Raw genomic sequence first — 16,623 nt, 5'->3', positions numbered from 1 at the left:
GCAAGACAAAAAAAACACTAGGCCTCGGAGTAAGGTATATCCATACGGAACAACTCGTGCATTTTGAAAACACCGCATACACTGTGTGTGTTAATTATTTTTTTATTCACCCAGGAGAGGGCTCTGGTTGTTGCCCTATCTCCTGATCGGGCGGGATATTACTCCGCGAAAGCAGCAGCCGGAGCGAAGAGTAATGTGCGCACACGTGTAAACATACGCGTGGACACACGCGCATGCACGCAACGACAATGGGCAGAATTCCTGAAGCTGCGGCTCTGTTAGTTATTGGGGGAGCCACGTCTGGAAGGTCGCCAACTGTGAAACTTAAACGTGCGGTTTTCTAGGAAAAAGCCCGAGGCGTGTGTGTGTTTTTTTCCAGAGAAAGGGCTCATCAGCTGGGCTAAGCTGACCCAGTGGAGCTGTCCCCAATCCAACCCACGAACGGGCCGACCGCGATTGCGGGAGGGTAATTCCCGCGAGGACAACCCGGTAAACAACAAGACTGTTGGACGGACAGACAAATGAACCGACAGACAGATGTATTGGTGGATGGACAATCGGACAAAACGGATGGACGAACGAATGGATGTCTAGATGGACAGACGAAATGATGGATGGACGAACGGACTGACGGACGGACGAATAGGCTGACCGATGGAAAGAGAGGGAAGCCCCCTCAAATGTCCAGAGGAGTGTGGATCAGACGGTGGCCCATGTACGCTGTGGATTTCCCTCGGGTGAGGCAGCCTCTGAGGGGGGTCTTGAGGAGGCCCCCAGCTGGAACCACTGATGCTCAGGCCGTTCTCTTTACATCAGCAAATCCTACATCAGCCACACGGGACCCGTGGCTATGGGATGATTCCAAGTCTTGTGGAGGAGGCATGGGATAGCTTAGGGGCAATTTATTTACTAATATTTAATTTATGGGAGATGCTGAAGCAGCGAAATGTATGGCTATATACACAAACACAATGTGTGTATATATATATTTATAAGCTGTGGTCAAAATGTTATGGAGAATAGGATATTTATGTTGGAAAAAACTGAAATTTATGGCAAAACATTTTTTTATAACCATCCCGACAGAAAAAGACTTGGCGGTCTAAATTAAGCACGTAGCATATAGTGTTTATTGTCGTGTTGTCCAGATACAAAACGACTCGCCAACATTCATCGTAAACACTGTGGCAGAACAAAGACATATGTAATGGGCAAACATTTCAGGCAATGGCCTATTTTTGGAGTTGCATACCATTTCAGACAATGTTGAGTCAGATTTCACCAATAATTGAAACAGTCACCTTTCTACAGAGTTCGCTAAAGTTCCATCCGATGACCCTTGTTCAGAATTAACAAAATACTCGACACACTCTTCGACACCAATGTAGGCTCAAACGAAATGTGTCGGGTAATTGGCAACATTTTGGGCTACGACTCTTCTTAATAGCACATAAACATCGTGACTGGAGAGATGAGAGTTCATAACGCATGGTAACTGCACTTAACACCATGAGAAAGGATGGCAATTAAATTATGGTATTGTTTTCAGATGAACAGTTTTTAAATGGGAATATGAATACTTACCTAATACTTTTGGTTCTTTCGGTAAAGGCACGTAGGTAGAAAAATAAAAAATATATATCACGACGTTTCGATCGCAACACAAGCGGTCGTCCTCAGGCGGAAAAAACTAATCCAGCAGTGGAACTGCTGAACCTGGAAGAACACAGCGAGAGGTTATATATGTATAGGTATATGTACAAAAAAAACTCTTGTTGTAACAGCTATCTTGCTGTGTTCTTCCTGGTTCAGCAGTTCCACTGCTGGATTATTTTTTCCGCCTGAGGACGACTGCTTGTGTTGCGATCGAAACGTCGTGATATATTATTATTTTATTTTTCTACCTACGTGACTTTACCGAAAGAACCAAAAAGTGTGGATTCCTGCAGTCACGAAAGCTTCAAATCATTTACCTAATAGTTGATTTGGTTTTGGCATTCAATGCCCTGTTGATTTGTGCATCATTGTAACCGTTCATTTTCAGCGCTTCTTTAACATGTTGAATTTCACTTCTCAGACTGTCACCTTTCTAAGCTCGATGAATGAGCGTTTTGATAAGATCAGATTTCTGTGCGGGGTGATGATGTGACTGCATTCAGATAGGCGTCAATATGCGTTTTCTTTCGGTAAACACTGTGTTATTTTACCATTTCGACCCCGTCCGAGCAGAATATCCATAAATGGTAGAGTTCTGTCAGCTTCCACTTCCATGGTGAACTGGATGGATACGTTTTGCGAGTTGAGATGATTTAGAAAGTGGTTCAGTGTATCTTTGCCATGTGGCCACATATCTAAACCAAGCAGATGGTTTTAGTGTGCTTGAAGCTATTGCTTTTGTTTCAAAATCTTCCATGTACAAATTCGCTATCACAGGAGACAAATGAGAGCCCATTGCTGCACCTTCCTTTTGTTTATAGAAGTCACCTTGCCACAAGAAGTAAGTGTTCTTTAGACAGTGTTCGGCTCTTCTTGGGATATCTTTGGCTAAACCTTTGTTCGTTACCAGAGTGTCGAGTAATTTAATTGACTCGTTGACCGGAACCCTCGTGAACAGAGAAGTCACATAAAAACTTACTAGAATATAATTCGGGTTAAGCTTAATATCTTTAATTATATTTACGAGATGTTCAGAGTTTTTGATGAACGGAGGTCCTACCAATGTAGGGCTGTATTTGGTTCGTTACGTATTGTGCTCATTTGTACGTGGCAGAGCCTATTGTACTAACTATGGGTCTTAATGGGACATCAGGTTTGTGAATTATTGTTAGCCCATAAAGTATTGGTTGTTTTGATGCTATTGCTTTGATCAGATATTGCTCTTCCTTGGGAATTGATGACTTGGCAATGGTTGCCGTTGTTTTACGTTCCAAGTTGCTGGTTGGGTCTCGTTTAATTTTAAGGTAGGTACCTTCTTCGAGTAAATCTTTAATTTTATTATCACAGTCCTCACGGGGCATCACAACAGTTTATTTGCCCTTATCAGCAGCAAGAATTTGGATATCTTTATTTGCTCTCAATTATCTTAAGGCTTTTGCTTCGCTGAAGTTAATATTTGTTTTTGGAAATTTGCTGTTCTGAATAATTTTGGCAACCTCATGCTGAGTCATCTCAGCTTGATTATGGGGGTGATGTCGAACTGCTGATTCCACTTCAGCAATTATCTCATCGACAGGGATTGTACGTGGGGCAACAGCAAAGTTAAGACCTTTAGACAGGACTGAAACCATATCGCCGGATAATTCAACATTAGTCATGTTTAACACGTAGGCTTTCGCGACCAATGTTATTCATAATCAATGTTTTTGGGTTTAGATTGCGTTATTTATAAATGTGTCGTAACCCTCCACCACCCGACACGGCCAATCAGTAAAAATGTGTCACGTTGACAAAGACAAATAGTTCACTGCTTTAGCCCACCGGTGTGTTGAAGCCACAACATTTACAATTTGAGTACGACGTTTCGCTGGTAATTGCAACCAGCATCATCGGGCAATTCGCCAGAATGGTGCGAATTGCCCGATGATGCTGGTTGCAATTACCAGCGAAACGTCGTACTCAAATTGTAAATGTTGTGGTTTCACGCTTCAACACACCGGTGGGCTAAAGCAGTGAACTATTTGTCTTTGTCAACGTGACACATTTTTACTGATTGGCCGTGTCGGGTGGTGGAGGGTTACGACACATTTATAAATAACGCGATCTAAACCCAAAAACATTGATTATGAATTAGTCATGTTGATTACCGTTTTGTTTCTAAAATGTTCATTTTTAGTTGATAGTTGTTAGTTGTTAGTCTAGCAAATTTGTTAATTTGGGTAGTGTTAGTGTTGTTAAATACATTATCAGCTTATTGCTGTGTAATTATGTCGATTATATTCCAGTGATCTGTAGAGACACTGTTACTCATTTTTACGTGTTTTAACGACACATTTATATATTTACGCGATCTAACCCAAAAAAACCCTATATTATGGATATTGGTCGCGAAAGCCTTCGTGTTAAACTGAGTTCACATTGCAGTATTTGCTAATACGGCAATGTACCGTGGCCTGTGTCTTTCTAAAGCGCTAAAAAATAGACTGTACAGGCACAATAATTCTCCTTTATTACAATATTACCGTATTGCTCCGACTAAGAAGACGCTCCGGAAAGTAAGACGCACCCAAAACGTGTGCCCGGTGTTAATCCAGCAGACACACACACCTGCCGGATTATACCACGCACTCCCAGCTTTTTGATAGAAATTAGCTCGCTGCTGCCCTCTGGTAGACGCGTGCTGCAATGCCGTTTGTTTGTGTGGAGTCCTTTCCACGCGTTTGTTAGCCCCCGTTGGTCGTTGAGCTTGGTTTGACCATACTGGTTAGTGACGTGGTTATGGCCTGGACCGGTTCGAATATCACTCGCCGCTGATGTAACCCGTGGAATTAAAAGACCCGCCAGTTGCACGGTCGAGCCTGCTTCTGTTTGGTTACTACGGCTCGTGGTCGCCCTCTCGTGGTAACAACATGGATTTCTTAAAAAGACAATCTCATCTTGGTTCTTTCGGTAAAGTCACGTAGAAGGGAAGTAATAAAATAATAAAAATAAAACATAATAAAATAATTCTCACGACGTTTCGGCCACAACGCAAGCAGCCGTCTTCAGGTGGAGAACAGGTCCGTCACGTAGACAAAGTCTGAATGGCACGCTCCAGGCTTGGAGCGACTATTTATGCTGGGATGGAGGGGCGTAGAGCGTCTTGACAAAATAATTAGCATATCAAGAGGAATTTAGCACATTTATGGGAAATGCAGATATGCGATTAATACTACTTGTGAAATGCGTAGGAGGTTTGGCGAGGGGTTTAAAGTCATTATGCCCATAATGCATGGGCATAATGCTAAATTCCTCTTGATATGCAAATTATTTTGTCAAGACGCTCTTCCCCCCTCCATCCCAGCATAAATAGTCGCTCCAAGCCTGGAGCGTGCCATTCAAACTCTGTCTACTTGACAGAACTGTTCTCCACCTGGAGACGGCTGCTTGCGTTGTGGCCGACACGTCGTGAGAATTATTTTATTATGTTTAAATTTTTATTATTTTATTACTTCCCTTCTACGTGACTTTACCGAAAGAACCAAGAAGATGAATCCCTGCAGTCACGAAAGCTTTAAATCGAAAGACAATCTCGTCTCCTTCCCAATATTGGTCTCCACGTAAAAAATTTTAATAACTTAGTTTCACATCCCATCGACCACACGGCCTTCTTTGAAGTCAAATTCCTAAGCAGCATTAGTTTAACGCGAATACTTTTTTTGTCTGCTTATTTATAGCGTTACTATTATTTGAATCGTCATTGCAAATTTGTAACGCACCGCCGTACAGTGTGCGGCGAGAAACACTCAGAGGCGCCAGGAACCACAGCCACGTGATGATTGCCCCATGCTCTGTGGTCCTCTATATAACACATTGTCCTGCGGAGGGAGCTGGTAGGAACGTTGGGTTGCTCGGTCAATACGCCCGACTGTGAGGGCGGGCACAAGCCGGCGTGAGTAGGTTAAACGTTGAGTTTTATAAGGGCACCACGGGGTGACCAGCCCCTCCCCACACAGCCCCACCCCTCCCACCCCCCACCCAGCCCCACCCTCCCCACCCAGCCCCTCCCCACCCAGCCCCTCCCCACCCTCCTCACCCAGCCCCTCCCCACCCTCCCCTCCCCACCCAGCCCCTCCCTGCACGACGGACGCAATAATCCCCCGTGGGCTGGTGTAACCAGGAGGTTCCTAGCAGTATTAAGGCCAATTAATGAGTGAATAAATGTTAAGGCCAATTAATAAGTGAATAAATGTGGGAGGAAACCGGAGCACCCGGAGAAAATCCCCGCGTGCGAGGGGGAAACACTCTATCCCGTACAGACTGAACAGACGGAGTGCATATTTGCTGTTGCGTCTTCTGGTGGGTTAGGATACGGCACCTCCTCGACGCCTACGGGAAGGTAGTTCTGTAACGTTCATCCAATCCACCAACCCTCGCTGCCTCCACAGTGCTGGATTACAGGCTCTGTGCATATCCACCACTGAAGAAGTAGACTGCCCAGTTAATCGCCACAATGGCACTCGTAATTATGTTGCATTATGTGCATGTCTTTGCATCGATGTACAAGGGTGGCGAGATGTTAACTTCCTCGCCTGGTACGCAGGAGGTCGTGAGTTTGATCCTGACCTTGACGCCTGTATCGCTAGAGTTTTCATGTTCTCCCCGTGGATGCGTGGCTTTTTGTCCGGGTCCTCCGGTTTTTCCTTACACATTTAGAAACATGCGTTTAAGAGTATTTGGCTGCTATAAATTTCCACGTGATAAGCCACTTTATTGAGCTATCATTTGTGACCAGGTCGCTTTTGATTTTTTTTAGCTCAGTGGACCCTACCTGGAAAAATTTAATTAACTAAATAAAGTTGTGTGACCTCCATTTTATTCTCTAAAACTTTTTATTTTTTAAGTAAGCTTTATTTAAAAACAAATGAATATGCAAAGGAACAAATGTTAGGGGTCAATTAATTTCAGGTCACATGCCATCTGGACCACCCTGTACATTACAGAACAGACAGGGTAATTGTCTGTAAATAGTGGAATCCAGAGGTCGCTGATTCGATATGCAGGCGAGGGAGCTGAAACCTCGGTATAAATGGGTACACCGTGCCAGCCTTAGAATTAAACTCAGGTGGCCAGGTTCATAGCACAGTGCACGAGCCAGAACCCCATTTCTCAACCCTAACTACAGTTACGTAATCTGTATTAAACGACTCCAGCGATTGTGTTGGTCATCCTCCGTGCATCACTTATAACTTCAGGGGGTTAGTTTTAAGTACGCCCTCAATAAGGCGTAAGCCGAATGGAGCGGAGGTGCAGTGGTTAGCACACTTCATCACCTCCGATTATCACGGTTGGCTACGTACGTTGCGAAAGAAGTTCAACACACGTACATGACCGCTATGACCGGACTTCTGTTCTCAACCACGGATAACGTCAGCGGCAAGTGATATCTGAACCTCGTCACCAAGACCAGTGTGGTGAAGTATGGTCAAACAACCCCTATAATTACATTAACAAAGATCTGTACATTATTCTTATTCTTCTTGGTTCTTTCGGTAAAGTCACGTAGAAGGGAAGTAATAAAATAATAAAAATAAAACATAAACAGGACCTTGCGGGGTGGGCTGGTAGGAATAATACTTAGTACCGGTACAGAGATATCGACCGGGTATAGAGGAGTTAAAGAAAAAAGTACTGTATTCTAGTGTAACGTTAATTAAAAGTGTTTGTTTTGACAAGAAACGCTGTGAGATTTAAAGACTCGTAGTCTTTCATTTCCAACACCACCCTCAACACCACCCCTCCCAAGGACGGACCGACGGACGGACGGACGGACGGACACATTAATCTATTGGTGGTCTGGTCCACTTCGTTCCTACCAGTATAAAATAATTCTCACGACGTTTCGGCCACAACGCAAGCAGCCGTCCTCAGGTGAAGACCAGGTCTGTCGGGGAGACAGCGTCTGAATGAAAATATCGAAAATTATTATTATTTTAAGGTGTAAGAGTGCATACCAACAGTCACAGACCTTCGACAACCACGACAGCATGGATGGGAATTACAGACTATAAAAAACATTGCATAAGAATTAGTAAGCGCTTAGAGGCTTTGGATTTAGAACAGTTGTATTTGTTTATTTAGGCACGTGGTATGCACCAATTCAAGCCATGCCTTTCGTTTGCACAACTGTTCTTAATTTTGAATGATTTCACGGTCTCCAGAGGTATTCTTCAGTGCAGCATAGTCTTACTAATACATGTATAATGGGTTACTTTAACAACCTGCACTGACCAGCGTGACGTATGGTCAAATAACCCCCAAGACCAGCAGATTGAGATGTTATTCACCTAACGCCAGCTGACTGCTGCAGATGCAAAGCAGCGTGGAGGAGTGATGCTCACAACAATGAGCAGAGCACCGGGCAGCAAAACTACAGCGAGGTGGCACAGGTGGTGCATCTCACAGTCGTCTGAGTCAACCCATAACACCTTGGTCTGTCCCATGAACCTGCCAGCTAGCCTTCCACACTTCATGTTATGGGCTCAAGGTGCACCAAGCCTGGCACACCCGCCATGGTGATGTCACTGCTAATTAGTTACACCACTCCAGGGGTGTGTCTGGTCGTTACAGACGTAAATAACAGCATTACTAAGGAGACATGTTCCCTTCATAGATCCGTTTCTCCACACAAATAAAAAAACATTTTGCACAGGATTTGCTTGTCCTTAATCGATGCTGCTGAAATGATGCACTCCGTGAAGGCCGTTGGGGACGATGGGCTGTGTGGGCAATGCCTTTGTTTTTGTGTGGAGAGACAGATATATGAAGGAGACATTATCTGCTTATCTATTTGGTCCTGGATCGTGACCTGGATTATGTGATAAGAAGAACCATTGCCCACGCTTCGCCTGTTATATTTATTCCCTTTTAAGGCCACACTGTATTCGACGAATGTGTTCAGTTTATTTGTGCTTGTGCACCACTGCCAAGGCAGCATCTCCCACAACATTTTGAAATTCTGAAGGTGGACATATTATTAGGTGATGCTGAGTTGGCAGTGGTGCAAAAGCACAAATAACAAAACATCGTTAATAACACTGTGTGGCCTCAAAAGGCTACAAAAAAATACAGCAGGCGACATGGCGAGATGTTAGCTACCTCGCCTGGTATACAGGAAGTCTTGGATTCGATCCCGACCCTGACGCCCGTATATTTGGATTTTACGGTGGCTCTCTCGCCGCGGTCGCGTGGATTTTTTCCTTCGGGTTCTCCGGTTGTTGCCTTCCACATTTGGAGTATTTGGCTGCTATAAATTTCCACATGACGATCATCCAAATTCGTTGAGTTATCATTTGTGATATCTAAGTCGCTTCTGGAAAAAAACCCAGCTACATAGCTCGGTGGGCCATACCTGGTAAAAATGTATATATAGGGCATAAATAGTACTCGTTGGTTATTATTTGGTTCTTTCGGTTAAGTCACGTCTAAAGATAAAATAATAAATTAAATTAAATAATAGCATACGACGTTTCGATTGCAACACAAGCAATCATCATCAGGTATAATGAAATAGCGACATAAAATCTAACCAGAAAACTATAGACAGACATATTAGCAGACAGATATCACCAAGATACATAGAGGGAGCAACACAGGTAACAGAGAGGGGTGATCATCTCTGTGGGGTGGCCTTAAATATGTATCTATGTATCTTGGTGATATCTGTCTGCTAATATGTCTGTCTATAGTTTTCTGGTTAAATTTTATGTCGCTATTTCATTATACCTGATGATGATTGCTTGTGTTGCAATCGAAACGTCGTATGCTATTATTTAATTTAATTTATTATTTTATCTTTAGACGTGACTTAACCGAAAGAACCAAATAATAATTCCTGCAGTCACGAAAGTTCTAAAATTAAGATTGAACTACTCGTTGGTTCTTTCGGTAAAGTCACGTAGTTAGAAATAAAATAAAACAAATCACGACGTTTCGATCGCAACACAAGCGGTCGTCATCAGTCGACGTAAATAGTCGTTTCACTCAGCACTTGAGTTTTACAAGCCAAGGTGGGCGAGGTCTGTATTGCAGGAGGTGGGGCGAGGGGTGGGGGTGGAGAGGGTTGGATGGTGAGGGGTGGGGGGTGTGGAGAGGGGTGGAGAGTGGGTGGGGGTGGAGAGGGGTGGGGGGGTGTGGAGAGGGGTGGGCGTGGAGAGGGTTGGATGGTGAGGGGTGGGGGGGGAGAGGGGTGGTGGGGGGTGAGGGGTGGGGGGTGTGGACGAGGGGTGGGGGTGGAGAGGGTTGGATGGTGAGGGGTGGGGGGTGGAGAGTGGGTGGGGGGTGTAGAGTGGGTGGGGGGTGTAGAGGAGTCGGGGTGGGGGGGATGTGGGGGGAGGAAAGAAGCGGACTCAGTCTCAGTTTCGCCCGCGCTACTTTCGTCTCCCGCGGCATCGTCATCGTCGTCGGCGGCAGCAGCGTGCCACCCCCCCCGCCCCCTCCCCAGTCACACTCCGCCGTCATTAGCCATCGTCTTTCTCGTCGTCGTCGCACGTCGGAATCGAAGCGGCGGAGATGCCAAACAAGAACAAGAAAGACAAGGTGAGCCGTCGTCGCCTGCTGGCGCCTGGCACCGTCATGGCCGACTCCTCGCCCCTTTCCTTTGGCGCCTAAAACGCGCCGAGGCCTCGCCTGGGAGGCCTCAACCCCGTCGCTAATTAAGCGGTAATTGCCCTAATTGCTGCCCCCCCCCCCACACCGTAATTGAGTCGGTCGTGTGTGCGTCAAGGTGGCTCGCTGGACACCTGAGGGCCGACGTTTCGGGTTCGAGCCTCCATCCCAGGCAGCAGTCGCCGCGGTTGTTGTTACAAGGAGAGGTTCATAATGGACGTGTCGGAGGTGCTTAAGTTGTCTCGTGTTGCACGCAACTTTCGTTTTGCCGCATATTTGTCGCTGCGTTCCATTGACCCCGTTGTTTTAATTGGTTACGTCACTTCAGCTGGTGTGTGTGTAGCGGGAGCGGTGGCGCAGTGGTTAGCGCGCTGCGCTATTAATCCGGTGACCCTAGTTCGATTCTCAACCACGGACAACAACGATGTCAGTGGCGAGTTAATATCTAAACTGGTGTCTGGACCTCCCCATCATCAGTCCGAACTGACCAGAGTGGTGAAGTATGGTCAAACAACCCCCTGTTGGGATGGCTTCCAGCAGCTGGTTAACAAAGGGCTGTAAATGCAAACATGTTAAGTGGGCTATAAGAGTTACACCGATGTCAATTTTTACATTCATAATGGGTCGTGTCCAGGACACAGACTTCTATCATGTTGAGTACAACTTCTTAAGCTCTTCTGTTGTACGTACGCTTTGCACTTAAATTGACAAGTGTGCCCTTACTGCTGTGTGTGGCCTCTGGTTTTCGAACCTTTGGCACTGGGCGTTAGGCGGGGTTCTCAATGGCTTTGTTGGGGACTCTTTGAGCCGTGTCCAGTGCAAGGTAAATTATTAGTCTCCGTAGACCCTAAAGCCGCTATAGATTACAAAGTGGTTAAAGTAATTTACGGGTATGTGTTGTGATTCGCCACCGGTTTCCAGGTCTGGAGTTGAACCTTTGTGTTGTATATCCGGGTGGTTATAATGGCCGTGGTTAACAAATTGCAGTTCTATGTTGTTCCTGTTACATGCTTTAATCTGCCATCTTTCTTGGTTAGCACTGGACTAGATTACAAAACTCTGTTAGATTGGAAGTTGTGCATTTCATTGGCGATAGGGTGAGAGTCCTGTGGCCGGTTACGTAAAATTACTTAAAAGTGCTCTTGATTCACTCTGATTTCATTGCAAAACTTAAGCGAAAACGTCACTCAATGTAACCGACCACTGAAGCTGGTTGTTTAGGTGGGTTCAGTATGGCCATGTCGGAGACTGACCAGTTCCTGCCGAAATTCTTTGTGTTGTTGTATCAATTACATCGTTGGTGGTTATTCTTAATAGCCAGTAACCATTTTATATGGCGGTATAACAGGACCCTGCGGGGTGGGCTGGTAGGAATAATACTAATACCGGTACAGGGATATCGACCGCACACACGCGCGCACACACGCACACACACCGCACGCAACACACACACGTACACGCACACATGCACGCACACGCACGCACACACACGCACGCACACACGTAATGAAGTTGTGTTGCTACGCTTCCAGTTCGCCGTGTATAACGATCCGAAGCCCAATAGCGCCCATTCATCACGCCGCTCGAGTGGGCCGGACACGCACACGCACACAGTCACACATATACACACACGCACGCACACACACGCGCATACACACACGCACGCAAACACACACGCACGCACACACAGACACGCACACACACGCGCATACACACACGCACACACACGCGCATACACACACACACGCACGCAAACACACACGCACATACTCACACATACGCACACACAAACGCACCTCTCACCTGCAAGGCAGCAGTCGCCGCTTCTCCTCCCACATCTCTCGTCGCGGCAGCTGTAGCGATGGTGAAAGTTTGTTGCTACACCAAATCGGACGATACGAAGGGAGAGATTGAGGCCTAGTTCTAGGCTTTAGGCCTAGCTGTAGGCCTTAGGGCGCTGTGAGTTAATTTTTAATTTAAATGTTTTAATGATTTATGTAAAAGCTTTAAATTTATATGTTTCTATTTAAAAACATGAGGGAATGTAACATTGTTAAACATAACTCCCTTTCACACACGCGGGGGTACGATACGAAGGGAGAGTTTCAGGCCTAGTTCTAGGCTTTAGGCCTAGCTGTAGGCTTAAGGGCACTGTGAGTTTTTTTTATTTAATTTCAACGTTTTAATTAAAAGCTATCTCAGGGAATAAGGGAATGTTACACGTGTCATGCCAAGTGTTTGCAGTAGGGGGCGATGTTGCTACCAGGATAGCGTCACTGAGTCTAAAGGTTTTTGTAGGGTCATGCCAAGTGTTTGCAGTAGGGGGCGATGTTGATACACGGACGGACGGACACATTAATCTATTGGTGGTCTGGTCCACTTCGTTCCTACCAGTATAACTTTATTTTAGAGTATTTGCACGCAATTAGCCGCTGGAGTCGAGCCGTGGTGCTATGTCGCTGCTGTGTATTCTACAGCTCTTTGTCAATCCACTGCTGACTGAAAGCCTCCCCCATCCTGTGCTGGTCATGGAGGTTGTTTGCGCATACGTTACCACTCTGGTCAGTGCGGATTGGTGAAGGGTGATCCATTTAGTTTTTCCCAAAAGTAAAATAATGAGGAATTATACAATTACAGATAGTTATTGAGGAACGTTAAGCATGGTATCCTGTGCGATGTAACACATTCTCCCTTATTATTTCAGTGTTTTCTCCGTTAACATTTTAATTGTATCTGTGTAACAGAATTTATAATACGATTTGTAAACCAATTTCCTTTGCATGCCTGCATTTCTCCCGGAATAGACATTGTGTGAACACAGATCCGTCAGTCTCAATTCGTGCTCCAACCTTGCTTTGTGTCTGTGTAAGATACGCAGCCATCGCTTTCACAATGTTCAGTCGTCTGCTGGTAAGAAAGTAAATCAGTGATGTATTTATGTATGTACTTTACATTGCATTCGAAGTGACATTTATCATTGGATTCATGCACTTGGCCACTGTGTTTATGTCTCGTTGCCGGCTTCATAAAATACTCAAGTTATTTTGTTTCCTTTAATTTGCACTGCTTTCACTGAAACTTAAGACACTTCATTTAACGTGTTCTATTCAACTGGCCACTGATTGCTTTTACTCAGAAGGCCAAAATGGCCATGACATTATGCATTTGATTGGTGCAAACAGGAAGTGTGAAGCAATATCACATTCATATATTAGTGTAAGGGAGGAGAGAGGGTGTAGCGGTTTGCACATTGAACTTGAGGACCTGTGTTTGATTCCCAAATATGGCTAACGTTAATGGTGAAAGATAATCGGAATGGTCCTGGACAACCCTCTCCCTGCACCATCTGCACTGACAAGTGTGAATATGAATGGTCAAACAATATTCATGACCGACAAGCAATATGCGATTTGATAAAGGACTGTACATTGTAATATTTTCAAGATGTATAATGCTGTCATCCAGTTATTTACTTTTAAAGCTTAACTGTTGTAATTTTGGACATTTTACAGACAATATGCATTTTGGATTGCAAACACTCGAAACGTCGATTTAAAGCTTTCGTGACTGCAGGGATTCATCTTCTTGGTTCTTTCGGTAAAGTCACGTAGAAGGGAAGTAATAAAATAATAAAAATCAAACATAATAAAATAATTCTCACGATGTTTCGGCCACAACGCAAGTAGCCATCCTCAGGTGAAAACCAGGTCTGTCGAGGCGACAGCGTCTGAATTCCCTTCTACGTGACTTTACCAAAAGAACCAAGAAGACTCGAAACGTCCTTTGAAATGGGAATCTTAAGGGAGAAAAAACAGCTGTGAATAGCCTGGCATGATGGCACTTGCCTGTAATTCAGCACTTGGGAGTCAAGGATTTTGGATCATGTAGTTTTGTGCAACTCACAAACCTGTTTGGCTTTGAGGTGTACAGGGGATGGCAAAAAGGCAAGTTTATTTGTGAACATCTTTCTGTGACTTATGAGTGTTGCCCTCTCATACCACGTGGGCTTTCTTCAGACACTCTGATTGCATCCTACATGTAAAATGCTCATTAAAAGGATTTTGGTCAAAAATCACAATATTTTAACCCTCCTGAAAAAATCAAGAGACTCAGTGAGGCTTGATAGATAAATTACATGATTAACAATGTATGTTTTTGATTACGCCCTTCTTATGTCATGTTTTCATGTGGGTTATTTCACTATATTGTACAACTTGGGGCAATGCAGGTTGGTGAAGGAGGTCGCGAGAGATCCCTTGAGATATCACTCGGCACTGATGCAGGCCATGTTTGGGAATCAAATTCAAGTTGCCGGGTTCATAGTGTGGTGCAGCAACCATTGCGCCACCACTTAACCTCAAATGAATTGCATTATAATGCTGTAACCCAGTTTTTGAAAAACATTGCTTTTTGTATTTCCATGTTGAAATGCCTGTTGCAGGAACCTGCCAAAGCCGCGAAGAGCGCAAAAAACTCACCTAAGGATGCCGCCGACACGGACGAAAGTGTGAGTGCAAGGGGTGGAAACAAGTCAGTCACTCAAAGTAGAACTCAACCCATCAAACCACTCTAATCATGTAGGTACACACCTAGTCGTTACATCCCAGGCTGGCTTGACAGAAGTTTGAAGCGTCATTCACGAGAAAAAGGACTTAAAATCATTGCGCAGAAGTTCATTGTATTGCTCTGGTGATGCCACTGCATTGGCATATTAAAATTAACGTTGCTGGTATCAAAGTGATTATGTCAGAAAAGTGCTGTAATGGATCACATAACCACAATTTGAAAGTCATTTAAAAAAAAAGTCTTATTTACAAAGGGTAAAACTCATGTCAGAACAAGGACATGTTGACAGGTTGGCAGTAACTTTCACCTTGGGTTTTCTGGCTGAGAAATAATTTCAACCTCCCGGGCAGAACAGGTCTGGCACAGCCCGGCAGCATCAACTGGAGCATTAAGCATTAGCGTCATTTTCCATATTTTTTTTTTATGAATTAGCTGCCTAATTCAAATGAAATTACAAATACCCAAGGTGGTGCTTGCTGTGTCCCTGAACTACAGCCACCACTATAATCTGTGTAGGACAGCCTGGGACATAAGCCAGGTTATGTATCTATTGGTTGTGTCTATAATTAATCACAACTGATTGTTTTGGAGACTAATTATAAGAAAGATGTTAGTGTATATTTTAAAATCGCATAGTTAAGTAACAAATTTAGAGGCGCAGGATCCTCATCAATAGCCGATGTCCATCAATCTACTGCTGTATGAATGGCCTGCCCCCATTTTTGCCATCCCTCATGGTCTCACGATGCCTTAATCCATCTAGCTGCTGCACATGAACTAATCTCTTCGTGTCATCTCTCGAGTGGTATCCTTTCAAACATATAACATATTTTGGCTGCCATTCCTACACCAACCTCATTTATAACCCATCATCTCTTTCAAGTGATTGGTTCTGCCCAAGTTCACTTTTCTTAACAGTAAATATGACATCTCTCACTTGTGCTCTCTAATCAATGCGTAATTCCTCCCATGTGCCTTTTCATGCTTTTTTGTTCCTTTTTCAGTTATTTCATTTTCTTTATCAGTGTTATTGTTTCCAAAAGGATGTTGAAAAGGGTTTGAGTGAATCCTTACTAGGATTCAAACTTACAATACTTCGATTGCAAAGACCTTCAGCTTGATCATTTCAGCCGTATACTTTACATAATTTGGCAGAGGTTGTTACACAATACACAACATCATAACCTTGAATTCCACATGCCATTGCATGTACCATTACATTATTTTAGACTTGTTTAGTCGAAAAACAAAGTTAATATGTGAATATGCACATTCTCATGCTGGTGATAAATATCTGTATTTAGTGTCACTTGAGTTTTTCATTATATGTTTCCGGCAAAATAGGTCAAAGCGGTTTTTAAATCGTACTTGCTTCAGATGGGTGCCAAATGAAGGCTCTGGAGTAGGGGTGGCCTGCGAATTGTGTCATTGCTGTTGGAAGTGTCTAGGGTTGCCTTTGGACCCTTGTTTACATAGAGATACAAATTCAATCTCCCCCTTAATCGACAGCCATGGTCGTAAGAAACCAGCTGGAGCTGCTTGCTTCGTTGCTGTCAAGCACACGGCCAATGCCCAATGTAAACGCTGGCACAGCAGAGCAGTGTGTCTATCTGCTGGGGGATGTGTGAACCTCCAGCCGCTGTGGACAACTTGTGTTACATTTAAGCACAAGCGTGCTAGCGTGTTTGTCACGCATTGCTCTCAGGGAATTGCATAAACCGCGCTCCTGAAGAGTTGGTCTGTGCACAACAAATT

At 44.4% G+C, this 16,623-nt stretch overlaps 1 protein-coding gene across 4 annotated transcripts in view; it reads left to right on the top strand.

Annotated features, from left to right (window-relative positions):
• Positions 1-10,081: 10,081 nt before the first annotated feature.
• LOC133352652 (serine/threonine-protein phosphatase 2A 56 kDa regulatory subunit gamma isoform-like) overlaps positions 10,082-16,623 on the top strand; it is a 34,820-nt gene continuing 28,278 nt past the window's right edge. For 2 of the 4 annotated variants that reach the window (XM_061568420.1, XM_061568419.1), the window contains exons 1-2: positions 10,082-10,233; positions 14,744-14,809. In XM_061568420.1, the coding sequence (XP_061424404.1) occupies positions 10,207-10,233; positions 14,744-14,809 (93 nt within the window). In that variant the 5' untranslated portion in view covers positions 10,082-10,206. Of the gene's footprint in view, positions 10,234-12,026; positions 12,167-13,179; positions 13,213-14,743; positions 14,810-16,623 lie in introns of those variants that run through there. The other 2 variants (XM_061568422.1, XM_061568421.1) reach the window with 2 other exon arrangements.

The sequence above is a fragment of the Lethenteron reissneri genome, chromosome 41 (assembly GCF_015708825.2).
Source record: "Lethenteron reissneri isolate LAM-NWPU_2019-01 chromosome 41, ASM1570882v1, whole genome shotgun sequence".
NCBI classification, from domain to species: Eukaryota; Metazoa; Chordata; class Hyperoartia; order Petromyzontiformes; family Petromyzontidae; genus Lethenteron; species Lethenteron reissneri.
Note: the sequence above shows the minus strand (reverse complement) of the source record. Positions and strands in the feature narration are given on the sequence as shown.